Consider the following 20,215-nt stretch of genomic DNA (forward strand, 5'->3'; position numbering starts at 1 on the left):
GAAATAAAACCAGAAAATACCCAGTGAAGATAATGATGTTCAATGCTTCTAGCCAATAGTTGTTAAATCTGAATAGTATCATGCAAGGTAGCTGCATGAAAAGACTACTAGGCCTACTTATAGAAAAATGTAAATTTGCATGGATTCGGAAAACCTGTGAAAAAGATCATTAGCTCCTATTGAAGGTTTTAATTTTCCTGGCAGAATTCTCGTGACAATCTTCTCTTGCCTCCATTTTTAGCTTCCGACTATATAATGTATTTGGCACTTAACTGGCACTTTTTCTTTTTCTGTTCCAATTCCACGTGACAATACATTTTCAAATTTTCAGACTAATGCTGCTGGATGCAGTTTCCACAAAATGGACCTAAATGTTTTATTTGTAACAGTTCAAGGGTCTCTTTGTGTGGGCATTACAAAAAAATTACGAAGAGTGGATAATGCGACGAAATAAAATTAGCACAGAATAACCGTCATTTGTGGCCAGAGAGGGTAGAAGACTCATTAACATAGGTACACTGTCTTGTTTGTCGTACCTGTGCTTCATTGCTTTACCGACCTAATGGCACTTTAGATCGGAGCAATGATTTTCTTGTATCACCCTGTTGCCTTGGGCACTCAGCTTGAATCTTTGAAGCACGATCACGTTGTTTATGCAAAAAGGTTCCAGGTTCAATCCTTGATTTCTCAGTTAAGTAACAAAGTGATGGAAACGATCGCTTTCTGCCCAGGACCCCAGTGAGTCATTGCAAGTCAGTGGGCACATTGCTGGACTGAAATGCTTTCCAGTATTCCAGTCCTGTTAACGTTTGACGGGGGTATTTTTGGAACCAGATTTCTACACATCTTCCAAAAGTTTCAAAGTAAAGTTCCCTGGAAAAAAACATTTTTCTCACCTTCTGCCTTCAATCTCTCTCTCTCTCTCTCTTTTTCTCTCTTGCAGTGTGTGCTATATTTATGGAGTTTAAAGATAAACTTCCCCAAAACACTTTTCCTGCTCCGAGGGAACCATGAGTGCAGGCATCTCACAGAATATTTCACCTTCAAACAAGAGTGTAAGTAAAAGACGAGGGATGGGCTGCTTGTGAGAAGAGAAAGTTGTGAATGTTGATGAGGCTGCATAAATGCTGCAGCCTCCCCTCTTCCCCCCCCCCAGTAGAAGGGGTGTTTCAACAGAGACTGAGAGAGCTGCTCCTAACTTACTGTTTTCCTGACAGTCTGACTCCATGCAAGCTGTCCCTCCCACCCCCACTTGCTTTAGAGACCCTGCAGCCTGTAATTATTGCCAAGAGCTTTCAGTTCCAGATTGTGCAGCTGGTGTCAGAATCGGAGGGAAATTGAAGGCTTCCCCTTTAATGCAGATTCTTCACTGATTCTCTCTATCTAATCTACCCATCCATCCATCCATCTGGTGAAAATAAAAAAAAGAAATCATTTGAATAAAAGTTTAGGGAGGGAAACCCTGTACCGTGTTCCCTTTTTGATTAGTTTCAAAATCCCACAGCTAAAAAAGGGTTTAATTCCCTCCCTTTCTCATTCCGTGGCTGCAGTTTTTTTTTTTTTTCCTCCTTGCATATTTAAATATTAATTCTCTGGCTTGGCATATTAGCTTAAAACTTTTTCTAGTGTCTCCTCCAATGCAACTCTCTTTCTCTGTTTTGCCCAAAACCTCCCCGTGCTGTAGACGTACCTACTATCCTTCCTCCTCTTCCTTCTCCTCTTTTCCCCACAAAGACAGCCCTGTGAGGTTGGTTGGGCTAAGTGACTGTCCTAAAGTCACCCAGCTGGCTTTCATGCTTAAGGCAGAGCTAGAATTTACAGTCTCCCAGAATTCTGGGAGTTGAAGTCCACCAGTCATAAAAGAGCCAGGTTTGAAGACCCCTGTTGTAAATGAACGAATGAATGGTTTTAAATGAAAAGGCCGAGAGCAGTGGCATTCCATAGAGAATTATCAGTCATTCCTCAGTAAGAAAATCAGTCTGGGGTGAAACGGAAAGTGTTCATCAGTGCACCAGTTTTCTCCAAAATGCCACTGCAAGGAACTCTGAAATTCATTCCTTCACTGCACCCGGGATGAAGTGGTGTAACTCAACTTTCTTGCCCACCACCCTGCATGAGCTGTGTGTGCTTCTTAAAAAAAAACAAAAAAAAACTGAGAAGCTTCTGAAACATACAAGGGGTGGGTGAGAGATTTCTAGGATTTATTGTTAGACAAGCTGATGTTAAAAATCTCCAAATGTCGAAAGTGTGAATGTCTTTGGGTCTGTAATGATGATGATGATGATGATGATGATAAAGTTGGAAGGGACCTTGGAGGTCATCTAGTCCAACCCCCTGCTCAAGCAGGAAACCCTACACCATTTCAGACCAATGGCTGTCCAGTCTCTTCTTAAAAACTTCCAGTGTTGGAGCATTCACTGCTTCTGGAGGCAGGTTGTTCCACTGGTTAATTGTTCTAACTGTCAGGAAGTTTCTCCTTAGTTCTAGGTTGCTTCTCTCCTTGACGAGTTTCCATCTGTTGCTTCTCGTCCTGCCTTCTGAAACTTTGCAAACATGCAGCCTTTACAACAGCTGCGTTTTTTTTCCCCTTCTCACTTCCGCTTGCTCTAGGTCGAATCAAGTACTCAGAGCAGGTCTATGATGCGTGCATGGATACGTTCGACTGTCTTCCTCTTGCGGCCCTCTTGAATCAACAGTTTCTGTGCGTGCACGGAGGGCTGTCTCCTGAAATCACATGTCTAGATGACATCAGGAGAGTAAGTGGTCTTTCTTTTCTCTTTCCACTCTCCAGCCCACTAAACGGGTGTTTCACAACCAGCGGCTAGTTTTTACTCACAGGCTTTTTACAAAATTACCGGTCCAGAAATTCGATTTTTTTTTTTCTTTTGAAGTTTCCTAAAACTTGTACACAAGATTATATAACAATTCAGCAAGTAATCAGCAGCCATGCCTTCTCCCTCAAAACTGAAGTGAGGATTTTAAAAAGAAGTGTATTTTTAATCCTTTCAGAGAAACTATTAAGCCGAACAATTTGTTTCTTGATTTTATTTAAAGTGACTTTCCGTTAGGCCTACTTTCCGTGGAGTAGATATTCGTCCTATGGAAATCAGTATCGATAACATGTTAGATATTTATTTCCAAAATATCTCATAATGCAAGAGTCCCCAACCCCTGGGCTACAGCCCATTACCGGGCCCTCAGCTGTTTAAAGCCGGGCCACGCTTGCCTGCCCCTTGCGCAAAACCATCCCCTCTTCCCCCACTCTCCCACCGGTCCACAAAGCTGGAAAAGTTGGGGCACTCTGTCATAATGGACATTGCTATTTTATAGATATCTTTTCTGCACCTGGCCTGTTTTGCATGTCTTAATAATATGTTTTTATTGTCTTAAGACAGGGGTGGGCAACCTGGGCTCTTTTATGACTCGTGGACTTCAGCTCCCAGAATTCCTGAGCCAGCCACGCTGAGGGGAAAGGGAGAGGTTTCCAAGCTGAGCCATGCTGGCTCAGGAATTCTGGGAGCTGAAGTCCACGAGCCATAAAAGAGCCCAGGTTGCCTACCCCTGTCTTAAGATATTTGCATTCATAATTGCCTCTTTTTTTGTGCGTGTATTTGTCTTTCAGTTAGACAGGTTTAAGGAGCCTCCAGCCTTTGGTCCAATGTGTGACCTATTGTGGTCCGATCCATCAGAAGATTATGGCAATGAGAAGACCCTGGAGCACTTTACTCACAACACTGTTCGAGGTTGCTCCTATTTCTACAGGTGAGGCAGCGTTCAAACGACATTCCTAAAATGAAAAGGGAATGGCACGAGGCTGCAGGGCCCGGGCGTCTGGGTATTTGGACCTCAGCAACATTTTGTTTATAGAAGAGTTAAAATGTTTCACTCTAAAATAACACAATAAAGATTCACCGCTGAGTTACCAATAATTTTTTTTTCTTAGATATCTGCAAGACCTTAACCCTGCTTACTGTTTACTGAGATAGTTTACAAGATCTAAATAGTAGCAAGAGAATTTTTGAAAGGATGAAACAAGTTTATTAGGGCTACAGAGAATTGTAAAGAAATTTAGTGCAGGAATGTACATTGAATTGAGGGTAATGAGCGTAATACATCACCGAGATTCCTAATACGGCAGTCTTCAAAACTGTGAGACATCTTCACATTTTATAAATGTGACTTATTTCTGAGTGCTTTCTGAGAAATTTATATTCTTCTTTACTTCCTCTTTTACAACGTTGGATGTTGAGGAAAATTTGTATTGATTGCTCATATTACCTCTGCTCCCCAAAGCTTCTGATCCCGTACAATGAAAGTGACCGTTCGAAAGTTAGATCAAGTGGGGTTTTATTGCAATAGCAGAACCTTCCTAAATGCTTATAAGATTTCACAAACTGGGAGATCATTACAATCCAGCTCTTTTATAATTTAATGAAATGACCCTATCCAGTCAGCCTTTATGGTCATTCAGTATTGTTATGAGGAATGTCCCTTTTCTGGACATTTGTGGAGTGGCAGTCTGGTCATAACCATCAATGCTTGTCATTATTATTACAATCAACTAGAACGCAGCATTTGGCACAGCTAGTGTTCTCCACACATTCTAAATTCTTTGCTTCTGGATAAAATTAATTATCCGTATGTAAATCAGAGAAAATAGTGAAGAACTGATTACTTACCTTCTTATAAGATATAATTCACAAATAGACCTGCTCTTATATCTAGAATTTAAGAAAAAATACTTCAGATGAAGCTCTGAAGTTCAAAAATGTTGGCCATGTGTTTCTTTGGCAGTGGCCTTTTCGCCTTCGTAACTTTCCCAGAATCTGTTTGACATTTCATCCAGGAACATTTTGATCTGTGTGATAAAGCCCATCTGTGTAAATTCACAGGTAGCTTCTCATTAAAGATAATTGGTTATTTCGGCACACACTAACGTGTCTCCAAAATCTTCCCTTTCAGTTACCCTGCAATTTGTGAATTTTTGCAAAACAATAATTTGTTATCCGTGATTCGAGCACATGAAGCCCAGGATGCAGGGTAGGTTTATAACAAGTTGTGTTGAACAGCTTTCTTGATTAAGATGGTTTATCAAAAGAGGCTGCTCAGCCTTTGCCTGCTTTTCCAGGTACCGAATGTACAGAAAGAGCCAAACCACAGGTTTTCCATCGCTCATCACCATCTTTTCGGCACCAAATTACCTAGACGTCTATAACAACAAGGGTAAGTTGTTGTATGTGAGGGGTGTCTAAGTTGGATTATTGTAGATTTCCTGAGCCAGCCATGCTGAGGGGAAAGGGAGAGTTTCCATGCTGAGCCATGCTGGCTCAGGAATTCTGGGAGTTGAAGTCCATGAGTCATCAAGGGAGCCATAGTCCCCCCCATGCTCGCTCAGGAATTCTGGGAGTTGAAGTCCACAGGTCATGAAGGGGCCAAAGTTTCCCTCATGCTGGCTCAGGAATTCTGGGAGTTGAAGTCCACAAGTCATGAAGGGGCCAAAGTTTCCCTCATGCTGGCTCAGGAATTCTGGGAGTTGACGTCCACGAGTCATAAAAGAGCCAAAGTTGCCTGCCCCTGGCCTAGAGGGAGAGAGCATGTAAGGCCATAACAGAGAGCACTAAAATACATTTGGATGTGGCGTTACTCTTCTTCTTTTCAGTTTTCAGCATTTGGCCTCTAGCAATAATCATTTTTATCTAATGTTTTCTGTCTCAGGTGAGATGTTTTATTTTGTTTAGTAGATGTCTTACCTAATAACAGAACTGTATTTTCAGAGCTCTGTAAACCTCGGAAGGAAGGTGCAAGTCAGTCCTCATCCTCTTTTGTTTTCTTCCAGCTGCTGTTTTAAAATATGAAAATAACGTCATGAATATCAGACAGTTCAACTGCTCCCCGCACCCGTACTGGCTTCCAAATTTCATGGATGTTTTCACATGGTCTCTGCCTTTTGTGGGAGAAAAGGGTAAGGGATCCACAGTTCCCAGTAGCCAAAGGGGTTAACTGAGAAGTGAAGGAAAAATTCCTCCGGAAAAATAGGATTGGTTAGCCTGGGCTAGATGTAGGCCCTGCCTTCTAAAGTTGTGCTTTCTAAAGCACTCTGTTTTGATGATGCTAGGCAAAATCTGGCTTTCAAAGTAACTTAACCTTTAAAAAATAAGCAGGCCACTGGCTGGTATTACTGTAGTGGGAAGTTTAGACTAAATTTGTAACAGATTGAAAAACAGTATGAACAAAACCAGCATTTTCTGTTCTGGAAAATACATGGTGGAAGCTGTGGTTAAATATTTCTGTCGAGAAAGTAGGCACAAGCCTTATAGGCTCCCATTCTTCAATAATCAAAGCTTATTTGTTTGAATTATCCTTTTATGGCTGGGTTTTTTTTTCTCTCTCTCTTTTTTTTTTCTCTTTCTTCTGGAGCTAATTTAGCCTTCATTTTACAGACTTGGTTCTTATTCCTAAAACTCCTATTATAGTCCTAAAAGACATTGACAGTATTACTACATTTTATCCTTAGGGCTCTATATTTGGCTGCCATTCTCAATAGCCTTAAAACTCTCCACAGTTCTAAAAGTTACAGAATTTCTTTAATTGCCAGTTCAACATAAAGGTAGTTCAAAAGGACACAATCTGTGAGAAACACAAGGAAGAGCTTACTTCAAGAATAACGTCACCTCACACAGATCCTGGAGCATCTTATGTTTAAGAAATGCCACCAAACGCTGTATTGGAATTGTCCAGTTGCATCTTCTGATAGATTAGATTAAAGGAAAACCAAATTTTGTAGTGTGTCTGTCCAACTGAGAAATACTGGTAATCCCTGAGTTACAACCACTTGCATAGCAACCAATCAAACTTACGACAGTGCTGAATGAGGAGAACTTGGGAGTGGTCCTCGTAGTTCCAGCCATCCCTGCATCCCAGCGGTCACGTGATCATGATCCAAGTGCTTGGTGTCTGGCTCACAGATGGCGTCTGCATCTGAACTAGCAGATTACATCGCTTGCTTCCTACAATTCCTGCCATTCAATTTTAAACTGGATGTCGTTTGTCCAGAAAAAGCATGACTTCGGTTTTTTTACTGGAGGTTAACTTAATTCGGTATCCCCAAGACCAAGATATTCCTGGTGGTTTATGACCATAATAATAATAATATACAAAAACGGCATGAAATAAAAGCATAATAAATCTACAACTTTTAAAACGTTAAAGTGGTTTTAACCATTGTTCAGTCAGCCACAGGAGATGATCTCAGCTTTCAAAGGCTTTCTAAAATAACTCAATTTGGGCTGCTTTTTGAAATAGCGGAGCTGTTGCTGATCTGGCTCCTGGAACAAGGCTGCTCCCTGAGAAGGCCTTATTGAAAGGCATTTTCTGGATCCCACTGACCTCTCTACCTCTTTGCGTGGACGGATTGTGCATACAATTTAGCACAAACAGATCAGAGAGGGTGGTGTTTTTTTATGGGGGGGGTTTGAGAAGGCTGTCCCAAAGCTACTTTAATGGGCAGGCAAAGAACTTTGGGACCTAGATCCAGCACCCGTTTGATGGTGATTATGCTTCATCGCTTTTTTTCTCTACTTCCTGCAGTTACAGAGATGCTGGTTAACATCCTCAACATCTGCTCCGATGATGAGCTGATTTCAGACGGAGATGAAATACTGGACGGTAACAACCCTTTTGTGACACTTTCAGGGTCTTGGGTGGTTTCAAGTAAATCCAGAGAGACTGGGTTACTTAATCTCGAATATGCGGCCTTTTTCTTAGCACCATTTTGTTGCCATCTTTTCCATTCATAATTTTAAGCTTGCTATCTATCTATCTTTGGCTGGTTTACAGACAGTTATTACTTTGGGCCTAAAGAACTACTAACCCCTTTCCCCATCTACCACTCTACTATCGTGGCTTTACCTTTGATCTATTATCCTCAGCTTTCTATTTGTATCAAAATTGTGAAAACAGAAAGGGAGACGTAAACAGAAGAAGCTTGATCAAGGTAGAAAGCTTGAATGCTCACTGCTCTTGGTGTGTGTTGCTCCCATTCCTGTTCCCAGGATAAGTTGATGGAGTTGTGAATGAAATTGACTTGATCAGATAAGTCATCAGCATCTGGTCCAATCAATGTCATATTTAAGGTAAAGGGTGCTTGTTTATCACATCTTATATGTTCTTTTTAAAAAACACAACTTGACTCCAGACCTATTCTGGGCAGGATGGGACTCTGAAGTTTACAGCGGTAAATGCTATCCTATTCGTGCCTAAAACAATTTTAAGACAAAATGTGTGTGTAAGTCGCATGCCTGGCAATACCGTGGGTTGTTCTGGGAACTTGTTTTGGCTCTTCCTCATGTAACTGGAAAATATTTTGCTAAGAACATAAACGTTGTCCACTGTCTAGTTCAGATGCTGTTAAAAGATGAAAAAGATGGTTGAAGCAATGCTTTTTAGTTGTTGATCATTAAAGAGCTTCATCTGTCATTTCTGCATACTCTTCAAGAATAAAATCAACCTCATCTTTTTGGCCCTTAGTAGTACTTAGGTGATAACATGTGGAAAACAGAAGTCAAGTTGATTGTCATCCAGAGTTTAGCGAATAAGGGTTTTAGTAAAAGAGAGGAAGGCTTAGCAGAAGTGCAAAAAAACAAAAACAAAACACCCCTTCTTCCTTGCCCCATTGCGTTTTTTTTTAATGTTTTTCGCTCGCTCCCATGGAAATTAAATTTGTTTCTTCTATCTCTATCTTCATCTCTTTGTATACTTGGTGTCTCCTCTCTCTGAAGATAACTACATTTCAAGCTATCCGAAAGGTACCCAGCTAGAATTTGCTAAAAGCTTAATTCTCACTGCCTGTGCCACCAGATTTCCTTGGAGTGGATTTTGAATAGTTGACTAGTTGGACAGCCTCGCCATTTTCCCATTTTCCTCCTCCCCTCCAGTTTTAACATGAACGTGGTGCGTTTGATTTGTTTCTTTTTTTTCCTTTTCTTTTTTTTTAACCCTGTTTTGTTCCTTCAGGAACCTGAACGGTGTGTGGTGGGCTCACACTTCTCTTGATGTTTGAATGCAGCCACCTTATGCATGGCTGGATCCATTGGTGCATGTCAGATCTCCAGTTTGGCTTGTCCTGTTCTTTAATGCCTAGTTGGGTCATAACCAACAAGCGAAATAAGACCTCAGTTCAGAGAAGATGTATTTGTCCTTCAGTTTGTAGTTGAATCCCGTCTCCCCCAAGTTTCCGTTCTTTTCAATCCATGTTTGGTCTGTGTAGCGAAGGGGAGTGGGCTTATCCCCAAGATGCTGTATTAAACGAGAGCTTGAACCAAGCCGCAAAAGTTCTAGCCACTCCTCGTCTGCATCTGAAGAGCGTGCTTGTGTGACCACTCTCCCTTCTGCAAGCCCAGAATCCTTTTCACCTTCACTTGGTCTTGTCATTGTGTCCACGCATTGCCAAGCTGTGTCTCTGTGGCCGAGTCATTCATGTTGCTTCCCTTGTGTTGTGTGGTCAGACCAATTGGTGGGAAGCAGAGAGGTCTGTTGCTCTGAATAACACTTGGCATAATCCTTCTTGTGGTCATTTCTCCTCCCATTTGGACTTTCTGTACGTCACCTTGTCCGTCACCTGCTCCCCTTCCTCATTCTGATCACGACTTTTCCGTAACCGACTAATGCGATTTAGCTGTAAAGTTGTAATCTGGTTTCTCTTTCCTAGAATCAAGTAGATGCTGCATACTGGCATCAACTGAGCCTAAAGCGTTATTGTACCTCATCCTTTTTTTTTTTTTTAACTTTTTGATTCTTCTTTCCTAAGGAGGCACAAATGCCCGTAAAGAGATCATCAGGAATAAGATCAGGGCCATTGGGAAGATGGCACGAGTCTTTTCCGTTCTTCGGTAAGCTTGCTCTTTCTTGGGAATCTTGGTCAGAAAGGGGAGATAAAGCTGCTTAAGCATTTTGCCAGACTGCCTCTGTTGTATCAGTACAGCTCAGAGATGCTCACCATGAGCCCCATTTGGGAAAAGTACAAAAAGTTTGGAAGGATTGAAAATCCTCGAGCACAAAGTTCGGTTATGTAGATCAACTGTGCAGGTCATTCTTTCTGGAACCAACACTTTCCCAAAACGTATCTTATCCAGGTAGTTGTGGATTTTTAAAAAAAACAACAACAACGTGCGAATACTTCAAAAAAGCATCTCCCGTAAAAAGCAAATTAAGAATATTTATAAATACTTGTTGGAATATAAGTTATATGAGGAGCAGGTTAAAGAAACAATGGTGACATGGGCAATAGATTTAGGATATAATATAAATATGGATCAATGGCAGCAAGTATGGGAACGAAATAACAAAATTACACTGGCAACATCATGTAAAAAAAACCTGTATAAGATGGTTTACAGATGGCATCTCCCTCCAGCCAGATTAGCCAAAATGTATAACGGATACTCACCTATGTGCTGGAAATGCAAAAAAGAAAAGGGCACATTTTTTCATGTATGGTAGTCTTGTAGAGAAGCACAGGTGTAGTGGCTTATGGTCTGGGAATGGGCAATAGAAATGACTAGACAAAACATTCAATACAAACCTGAGACATTACTATTAGGAATACTAGGGAAAAATGTAAATAAAGCTGACACATATCTAATCATACACGTGGTAACGGTGGCCAGGATACTATTTGCTCAAAAGTAGAAAGCAATGGAAGTACTGAGTGGGGAAGCACTAATAAAGAAAATTATGTATTGCGCAGAACTAGACAAGATAACTAAAAGATTAAAAAATCAGGAAGAAACAGAATTTTACCAAATCTGGAATAAATTTTATAAATGGAGGGGAAAAAATGGGGGTCAACATCATAAGTTAAGGCAGATACTAGGAATGTACAGTTGTATATAGATGTATCCTGTGTAGTTAATGTACAATATGGACTGACAAGATGGAGATGTATGTCAAAGACGATTTATCATGTTCAATGTTTTTAATCTTTTTTTCCCTTTGTACTCAATAAAAAAACTTATTTAATTAAAAAAAAGCATCTCCCGTAGTGAAGCTTTTAAGGAGTATCAGCTGTTTCTCTGTCCCACGCGCCCAATATGTCCCACCTTCTTTTTCCTTGGAAATAAAAGCAGGATGGATGTGAATCCTAGGCAGTCTTGCATCTGGGTAGAGCCTAGAACAGTGTTTCTCAACCTTGACAATTTTAAGGCATGTGGACTTCAACTCCCAGAATTCCACAGCCAGCATTGCTGGCTGTGGAATTCTGGGAGTTGAAGTCCACATGCCTTAAAATTGTCAAGGTTGAGAAACACTGGCCTAGAAGGCCCTGCTTAGTTCCACACACTGGTTAAAGTGGAGGTTGGCAACATGGTGGCATAATAACACTGGATGATACCCACTGACCACCTTCTGGGCAAATGTGATTGATCTACATCAGGGATCTCATCCTTTTAGCTGGGTATTTAGATATTCTTTCTATAGTGATGTTTCCCAGCCCTGGCTACTTATTTGTATTTCATATTCCTAAATCATTCCTAAATCATTGCTGAGGTTGGGAAATACTGCTCTGCGGAATTTCAAGTACCAGAGTCATAAGGAAACTGATGTGCTTTTATTGTGTTTGCTCGTGCATAAATTGGTCCCGTTACTTCTGCTTTCAGAGAGGAGAGTGAGAGCGTGCTGACGCTCAAAGGCCTGACCCCCACAGGCACTCTGCCCCTGGGGGTCCTCTCAGGGGGGAAGCAGACTCTACAGACAGGTAAGTATACAAGAAGGGGGGTTCTTCCATGTGGGATTCGAAGGATAGCAATGGAAGTTTAGCTTACAAACGAACGTGCCTTACGAAAAGCACTGGACGTTGATTGCAGCAAGAAGTTATCCAGGTTTTCTCAATGCCACTTTTTCCTCCCAACCACGAGGTCTAGATTTTGGTCACAAAAAAGATGAATTGCACGGGTCACCATGGATTGTCTAGCATATCCTAGGTTTCCAAATCTGGTGTTTCAAGATCGTGTATGAATAAAATCTAAAAGACACAATACACCACTTTTACTTGGTAGAAAATTAAGGTTTAGTTTAATAGAAACCCAGCAAAAAAGCTGAAACGAAAGATCATTTCCAAGACGTGTGTATAACATCTGCTGAACCCAGAAACTTAAAGCATTCTAGAGCTTCCCTCTAATAATAGTTAGGCTTCTGCTGCCATGAAAAGAGCAGACAAAACTGTCATTGGTTTATTCTTGTCCCATCTGTTCTTAATGGTAATATTGAAAATGATTGTTGGAGATTTGAGATTTCCTCCTCTTAAGTTTTGCATTACTTTACCCTGTTGATGCTAAACTGAAACCCGCCTGAAGCTTTTGTGTGGCATTCTGTGTGTTTCAGACTAGTTAAGCTAGGTTACACAGAAAATGTTTTGAGTAGGACTGAAAGAGTCCCTTTTAGTTGTAGAAAAGTGTTTCAGATTTAATTGCTGCTGTCCATCGTCACCTTCCCTTTGGAACATCCCTTGTCCTGATACAATAATCAGCCTAACTCGATCTAAAACAAGCATCCTTTCATGTAGAAATGTTTTCAAAAGTGGTTGCTTAGCTTCATCCCCATGATGTAGGGGTCATCTGTGAAATGCTGACACACAAAAGATTTGGGTGCATGTTACGTCCCCACCCAACCACTCGTAGAAACGTTGATTACAGGCAAATGATTAGTTTCTGCTCTCCTGGGAACTGAGCCATTTTCTGATCTGTTGTCACGGGCCTCTTGACACAGTGACAACAACGCCCTTTCACATCTTTGCCCTCTTTGCCATCCTTCTCCGCTGCCCGGTTATCGTCACCCTCTTGTTGGGATTGGGTGGGTTCGAAGTTCTCAAGCGACCATAGTAATGTTAAGTTCACTCACTCTTTTCTGTCTTTATTTTTGCATGCCACTGTTCCTTCTGTATTACAGCCACAGTAGAAGCAGTAGAGGCACGGGAAGGTATGGCTAGAATCTTGCAAGATGGTTTGTGTATTTGCTAATCTTTCTCTCCCCCCCCCCCGTCCAAGATGGTTTATGTACTTGCTCATCTTTTTTTCCCAACCCCATCCAAGATGGTTTGTGTATTTGCTAATCTTTTTTTTCCCCGTCCAAGAGTTTTATTGTCAGCATTACACAAAAATAAAATCATATTCTTGCATGACCAGAAGTAGCGAGCAGCTGAAGGAGAAAAGCACTGGCTTGGCACATCCTCCACCCTTATTGTCCACCGAAGTAAGAGCACAAAGGCATTCTCTCGCCTCTGCCCTACTTCAGCTGGCTGACTTTCCTTCTAGTTCTGGGAAGCAGAAGGTGCTGAGTTTCAATAGCCAAAACCCATATTTTGGTTCTCCATTTTATTTAATGTACGTCTGTGCAACCCCGTAGAACAATTCTGTACAGATAGTCCTTGATTTACGACCACAGAGTTAGACCTTTCTTAAGTGACTTTTGCCCCATTTTACGACTTCTCTTGCCACAGTTATTAAGCAGCCGTCATAAATATGAACCAGTTGCCAAGCTTCTGGATCAGGGGATCTTCAGACTTGGCAACTTTTAAGACTTGTGGACTTCAACTCCCAGAATTCCTCAGCCAGCCATGGCTGGCTGAGGAATTCTGGGAGTTGAAGTCCACAAGTCTTAAAAGTTGCCAAGTTTGAAGATCCCCCGATCTGGATTTTGATCACGTGCCCATGGGGATGCTGCAATGGACATTAAGTGTGGGAAATGGACATAGGTCACTTTTTCCCACGCTGTTGCAACTTTGAACGGTTACTAAATGAACTGTTGTAAGGACTGTATTGATTTTAGGGCTTTTGTGGGTCTTTCTGAGAGGACAGCAATGGCGGCAGTGTGGAAACGGGATGGGACATTGCTAAGGATATATAAATCGCCAGTAGGAATAGCAGCAGCATAAAATCTCAGTTTTTATGAGACCCTGGGGGGGCTTCTATGTAAAGTATGGAAGTGCACATATATAAAGACACCATGGACCATATATTGCTCACGGCAGCCCATTTGCCACAGCTCTTTTTCTTTTTTTCCAGTAAAGCCTGGAGATATTTTAAACCTTTTTCAAGTAGCTCCTAAGTGCTGATCGTTTTCAGACCCCCAAAATATTGGTGTTTTTTTTTTTTTAAGGTTTTGTGCCTAGAGGTGGGATTGGTTTGCTTCTCCAAGGTTTTTTGCTGTCCTTCCCACCTTTAAATTGTCAAATGTGAAACACGCACACCCCTCCGTCTGCTTTTCAAATGGTATTTCTTCAAATGGTCAGGAGACTATTGTGGCCCTGCCTCTATTGAAATGGTCTTTAGAGAGTGCCCACCTTAAACTGAGACAACACTTATTTGGCCTTGCATGATCTCCTCAAACTGGCAATGAGTTACCCATCTCAGAATATAATTACAGATCCTTTACACAGGAAATGCCAGAGTTGAGCCTCGGATCTGTGTGCTTGCAGAGCATGTGTACTTAAGCCCGTGCTCCATAGGTGCTAGATGTGTACCCCAGAATTCTGTGTCATCAAATTAATCTCTCTCGAGCCAGCTATAGTAAGGCCTTTGAATGTATTTGCTGCTTCTGTTCTCACCAAACTTGTTCTATTCAGGACACTCTTAAGGAAATAAGCAGACTTTCAGAAGACGTCTAGAGAACTTGGTCCTTGCTCTCCTCAATATTGCCATTTATTTTCTTTTGGGGATGAACTTTTTAACAGACATCCTGAATTCACCAAATTGTATCGCTGTGTCATTTTCAATGCATGGCAAAAGTCAACGGTGTCCGGAGATCACAATCTTTAGAAGGGTTTATACTTGGCAGGAAAAGGAGCCGATTATGTATCTAGCTAGTTCTTTGTTCTCTCTTGGAAAAAGAGCTCAGCTCTGGGTTTGAGGGAAAGTGTTAGGCTGTGCCAAGTGGGTGCCATACCTGAAGCTTTTCTCTGCGTCCAGTTCATGGTCATGCAAGACTTTTTCATTCAAATATGGGTTCATTTTTCCCTTTTTGTGGTATGGGTTTTTTTTGTTGTTTTTTTTAATCTGTACGTTTGTGTGCCATGTTCTGCTGTGCTGAAGACTTATGACTTTAATTTAGTATTCAGCAATTTTGATGTTACATTTCCCAGCTTTGAAAAGAATGACGTTATTTTCACTGCACCGTTGCTTCCCGTGCTGAGCATCTGTCTGACTTCCTAACTTGTTTTTTCTCCAGATTCGGTTTGAAATTTTATTAGGTGGGGGGAAAAAAATGCCCTCATTAACAGTTTTTGCCTAAAAATTCTTGAGGCTAAAGACAAACAATTTTTTTGAAACAGAGATGAAAGCACTTGGAGAGAAATCTCTCGAAACAGGTTTATGTATTTCTTTTTTGTCTTTATTTATTTTGCCCCACAATCATAACCTACAGGATTTTTAAAGCATTAAAGATGAAAACAAGTCAGTTGATTCAGATTCTGTAAACCGCTTACAGAAGGCTGTGCAGCATTATGAAGCAGTATATAAGTCTAAGTGCTGTTGCTATTAGAAGCCAAAATGTGGAAATACTGCACAACCAGAAATAATAAATCTTTTTATATTTTGAGGGAAAATACCTCACGTGGCTTCTAGAACTGCCAGAAATGTGGCAGCTCGGGATGTACAGTGAATTGAAAAAGTCAGATGCATGCTTTGTACACACAACCTCTGCTTGATAGCACAGCGGCAAGTATTTACAAGTCAACAACCTACTTTGCGAAGGCCTCCAATTGCCCGTTTTCCCCCCCTCCAGCCATCCGTGGGTTTTCGCCGCAACACAAGATCCGCAGCTTTGAAGAAGCCAGGGGTCTGGATCGCGTCAATGAGCGTATGCCGCCACGCAAGGATTCAAAGCATCCTGACGGTCCAGTGAATTTAACCTCAACAAACTCTGCGGACAAGAATGGAACAGGGAAGAAAGCCCAGTAACAGTTCCATATCACTAAAGCATCCAAAACTTAATGAATTCTATTTATTTATTATGAAGGGGTTAGGGGCGGGGGGTGGGTGGGTGGGAAAAACCAACTTAGCCTGGAGGCACATCCATAATCCAGTTTGCATCCATTCTGTAAGAGAGGTGACCATTTTGTAAGTTTTTTAAATTTTATGTTCAATATATAAAGTCATCTTTTTTTTTTAATTTAGAATGGGTCTAAAAACTAGTACATATATAAAGTGTTCTGTACAGATAGATATCCCTGCTGAGAGGAAAAGGATCCTGTGTTGGTGGGGGGTGGGGGTGGGGTGGGGGAAGGGAAGCCAAAGCAGCCTAGTTCAAGTACCGTATCTGATTTATTGGAACCATTTTAAATTAGCATTTTGTTTTTTTAAAAAAAGTGGCATCTTCCATTTGAACACATTTTCCTTCCCACATTTGCTCTTCTTTTCTTTTCTTTTTTTTAAATCTTCAGTTTCTCACCATATCTGATGGTCCAGCACTTGACTTTTGTTAAAGGCATGCTTGCTTAGGGCAATTGGTAAACTTCTTCCTTTGTGGAACCCTGTGCCAGAGGTCAATTCAGAGGTAAATAGAGAAAACCAGCACAGGACAAGTTGCTAGATATCTATAGTGGAAATCTCCCTTTTCCAGGTCTAGGACAGCTCGCCACGGTCATCTTGCAGCGGCCAATTCGCCACAGCCAAGTCACCATGGCCATCCAGCCCCAGGACAATTCATCAGTGCAACTTAATTATTTAAAATGGTTTTAAAAAAAGATTTTAATTTTTGCCATTCACATTTCGTTTGTCTCTCCTTCGGCATCCTGTCTTTGATGATTCTGTTCAACCGTTTCTTCGATATTAAGTGTAACTCTTCTCCCATGGCTGGTTGTCAGGCTGAATTGTCCCATGGCCAGTTGGCCGCAGTGAGTTGGCTGTGGTGAGTTATCCTATTCCCCCCCCCTTTCCTCCCCCATCTCAAATGTACCCATCGCTTTTCTTTCAGAAATCCCAACTTCAGTAGAGAAAAAATCTCTTGGAATAAACCGTTAGGTCGGTTTTGATGATTGTGATTCAGGGATTTCCATTCATCCAAAAACATCATTCTTGGGAGCTAATCCAGCTGGCTGCGGCTATTTCCTATGAGTTTAACCCTGTTTGACTTGCATCAGCATTACACCTAAGGGATTTATATGGTTCGTCTGAACCACAAACAGCCTCACAAGATTGTTTAGCAGTCACAATCTTAATGTAAATGGAGAAGGACTACTCTGCCCTTCTTACCACATCCAACACATCCCCATAAGCTGTGCTACCGTGTCTCCATGATAAGAGCCCCAGCACAAGATATATCTGCCTTGTATACATGAGGGCCTCCTGCGTTCAGATCCAACATGAATGAATGCTGTGACATCTAGGGAGAATAATTTATATAGAATTCTGAATACACAACCGAGCATTTCTCCTCTTGTCCAGATGTACCAAGTATATGCCTGTTCATTGTAGACAGGTGGATATTCCAGCTGCCCGTGCAGGGATACTGGTTGAGGAGTCATCTTTGGGCTGAAGGAGCAGAAAGAAGCCAGAAATTCCACTCTTTTTTTTCTGTATGTAACTGACAGAATGCGCTCTGCTTGAATCTAAAAAGCTTCTCAGTAATGCCAAGGGTGAAAGTATGATTCTCCAGCCCCTGTAACTAGAAAAATGATCATTGATGTGAAATCAGAATTTGCACAACATACGTAGGCTGAATATTAATATCCTCAATCAACATTACCCCATAAAATTGCTACCTTGTCTGTTCAATAGTTCATCTTTTTCAAATTGGACTTTGAAAGTGAGGCCTCTGGAAACAACACTGCTTCCTTTTTATTCCTCTAATGAGGGCTACCCCAGTTATGAAAAAGATGTTTGTAGGCAAGCTGTTCTACTCACTCCACTGTACACAGCTAGGTAGGTCTATACCAGTGGTGGGATTCAGCCGGTTCGCACCACTTTGGCAGAACCAGTAGCTATATTTGTTGCCCAGGCCCAGAATGGACTTCTGGAAGCGGCATCCACACAGAGAACCGGTTGTTCGCATATTTGAATCCCACCACTGGTCTATACCCTAGAATCCTTTTACGGGTTCATATCTCTGAGGCACATCTGTATTTTGGGATGTCTTGCTGCAGGAAACGCATGGCTATGGCAAATGCAGTTACGGATAAATTGTGCATTGGCTCTGGGTTTCTGGAGTTTGCTTTCCTCAAAACAGTACCTATTTCACATTTCTCCAACTGTATTTACTTAAGGGGATATCTCAACTCTTGTAAAGAGCTCCAAAGCTCCAACAAGCACAGGGAAAAAAAATCCTTTCCTTTTGCCCTTAAAGGATCTACGGATGGTAGTGAAGGCCTGCTTATCTTACGAGGGAAGAAATATGATTTCCCCCCACAATGGGTGGTGCTGGCAAGGGAGAAAAACCTGAGGGATGAAAATACTTTTAAGAACACCTAGTTAAAGACATTGATAAGAAAAACACTTCGCTGGAAAAGCAGAGCGAACCTTTTAGTTTCCAGACAGAATCGGAAGCTTTGTGTTGCAATGTGCCAAAGAGCAACAACTAAACCATTGATGTCGTTATTTTGGAAACGGGATCCTTTGTTGAGTATATTCTTAGCTTGGTCTATTGTAGAAACCAAGCTTTGGTAGTGGCTTCTTTTGTACAAAAAAACCTTGCAACTTTGATTGTTCATTGAGAAAAGAAGAAAAGAAAGAAAATAAAGAGGGGGGGGGAGCATTGACCGCACCCAGTTAATTACCTCTTTCCCTTTCTTGGCTCTGTTTGCGATATGTTTTTGAGTCAATGTTCCTCAGGCAACTCTTCTTAATATTAGTGGCTTAAACAAACAGTACAATCGGCCACCGTAGGTCTATCCTTATATATATATATATATATATATATATATATATATATATATATATATATATATATATATATAGAAATAAAAACAAAAATGCGACTCTTGAATATTCATATTGTCCAAATAATAACGATCACCAAGAGAATATCTATAAAAATAGAAATTTAATCCACCAAGCTTTCGTCAAATACACTTGACATCGTCAGGGTTAAAAGGCAAACTACGGGGGGAGTCTTATATACAGTTGTTTAATGCCTGTTTCCGGCTCCTGGAGCGCGTCATAGGCCCCAGCTGATCGGGCTGAGTCCTAAGCATACGCCCCACGTCAGCATCTATCTCCGTTCCATGGTTAGTTTGAGTTCGATCATATGTTGCTTCGTTAGTTGTTAACGGGTTGGAAGCCCAAGTCCTTTTTCCTTCCCTATTCGTAACCCCTCCACCATCCCAGACATCACTTCCCTTTGTGAGCGGGGGTAGGCAATTATCCACACTGCCTTCAATATCACTACATGCCCCAAGGCTGCTTTGATCCTGTTTTCCTATCTCCCGGGATTGTAACACAAGCTCATAGTCCCCCCCCATGCTATTCCTCCTCCCCTCCTTTTTCCCGTAGGTTCTCCTGAGCGGTCTGCTGTTCGTTTCCACGCTCTCTCTCTTGCGCGCAGTCGCGATGTTTCTTGCCGTTGTTCCGTTATCAGTGCTTCGTTGTTCCGTCCATTGTTGGAGAGCACTACTGCCGTTCATCCCCAATTCTCCGTTCCCACTCCGTATAGTGCTCCTCCCCTTTAACTGCAATCGCTGTTTTGTCTCGCAACTTGGTGTTGGGAGTATCCGAGGGGGATGCATTCTTCTACTCGACTGTGACCGGGTTGTCATGAACAACCCGGTCACAGTCGAGTAGAAGAATGCATCCCCCTCGGATACTCCCAACACCAAGTTGCGAGACAAAACAGCGATTGCAGTTAAAGGGGAGGAGCACTATACGGAGTGGGAACGGAGAATTGGGGATGAACGGCAGTAGTGCTCTCCAACAATGGACGGAACAACGAAGCACTGATAACGGAACAACGGCAAGAAACATCGCGACTGCACGCAAGAGAGAGAGCGTGGAAACGAACAGCAGACCGCTCAGGAGAACCTACGGGAAAAAGGAGGGGAGGAGGAATAGCATGGGGGGGGACTATGAGCTTGTGTTACAATCCCGGGAGATAGGAAAACAGGATCAAAGCAGCCTTGGGGCATGTAGTGATATTGAAGGCAGTGTGGATAATTGCCTACCCCCGCTCACAAAGGGAAGTGATGTCTGGGATGGTGGAGGGGTTACGAATAGGGAAGGAAAAAGGACTTGGGCTT

At 41.8% G+C, this 20,215-nt stretch overlaps 1 protein-coding gene across 5 annotated transcripts in view; it reads left to right on the plus strand.

The window, feature by feature from the left end:
* Nucleotides 1-15,980, plus strand: part of PPP3CC (protein phosphatase 3 catalytic subunit gamma) — a 38,460-nt gene extending 22,480 nt beyond the window's left edge. For 2 of the 5 annotated variants that reach the window (XM_039354274.1, XM_039354278.1), the window contains exons 4-15: nucleotides 944-1,055; nucleotides 2,611-2,756; nucleotides 3,623-3,762; nucleotides 4,963-5,040; nucleotides 5,129-5,223; nucleotides 5,837-5,962; nucleotides 7,588-7,665; nucleotides 8,778-8,804; nucleotides 9,806-9,887; nucleotides 11,652-11,749; nucleotides 12,940-12,969; nucleotides 15,772-15,980. In XM_039354274.1, coding sequence (XP_039210208.1) covers nucleotides 944-1,055; nucleotides 2,611-2,756; nucleotides 3,623-3,762; nucleotides 4,963-5,040; nucleotides 5,129-5,223; nucleotides 5,837-5,962; nucleotides 7,588-7,665; nucleotides 8,778-8,804; nucleotides 9,806-9,887; nucleotides 11,652-11,749; nucleotides 12,940-12,969; nucleotides 15,772-15,947 — 1,188 coding nt within the window. In that variant the 3' untranslated portion in view covers nucleotides 15,948-15,980. The remainder of the gene's footprint in view (nucleotides 1-943; nucleotides 1,056-2,610; nucleotides 2,757-3,622; nucleotides 3,763-4,962; nucleotides 5,041-5,128; nucleotides 5,224-5,836; nucleotides 5,963-7,587; nucleotides 7,666-8,777; nucleotides 8,805-9,805; nucleotides 9,888-11,651; nucleotides 11,750-12,939; nucleotides 12,970-15,771) is intronic. The other 3 variants (XM_039354276.1, XM_039354275.1, XM_039354277.1) reach the window with 3 other exon arrangements.
* The last annotated feature ends 4,235 nt before the right edge of the window (nucleotides 15,981-20,215 follow it).

This window comes from Crotalus tigris, unplaced genomic scaffold (genome assembly GCF_016545835.1).
Source record: "Crotalus tigris isolate CLP2741 ecotype Arizona unplaced genomic scaffold, ASM1654583v1 scf7180000018549.3470463, whole genome shotgun sequence".
Classification (NCBI taxonomy): domain Eukaryota; kingdom Metazoa; phylum Chordata; class Lepidosauria; order Squamata; family Viperidae; genus Crotalus; species Crotalus tigris.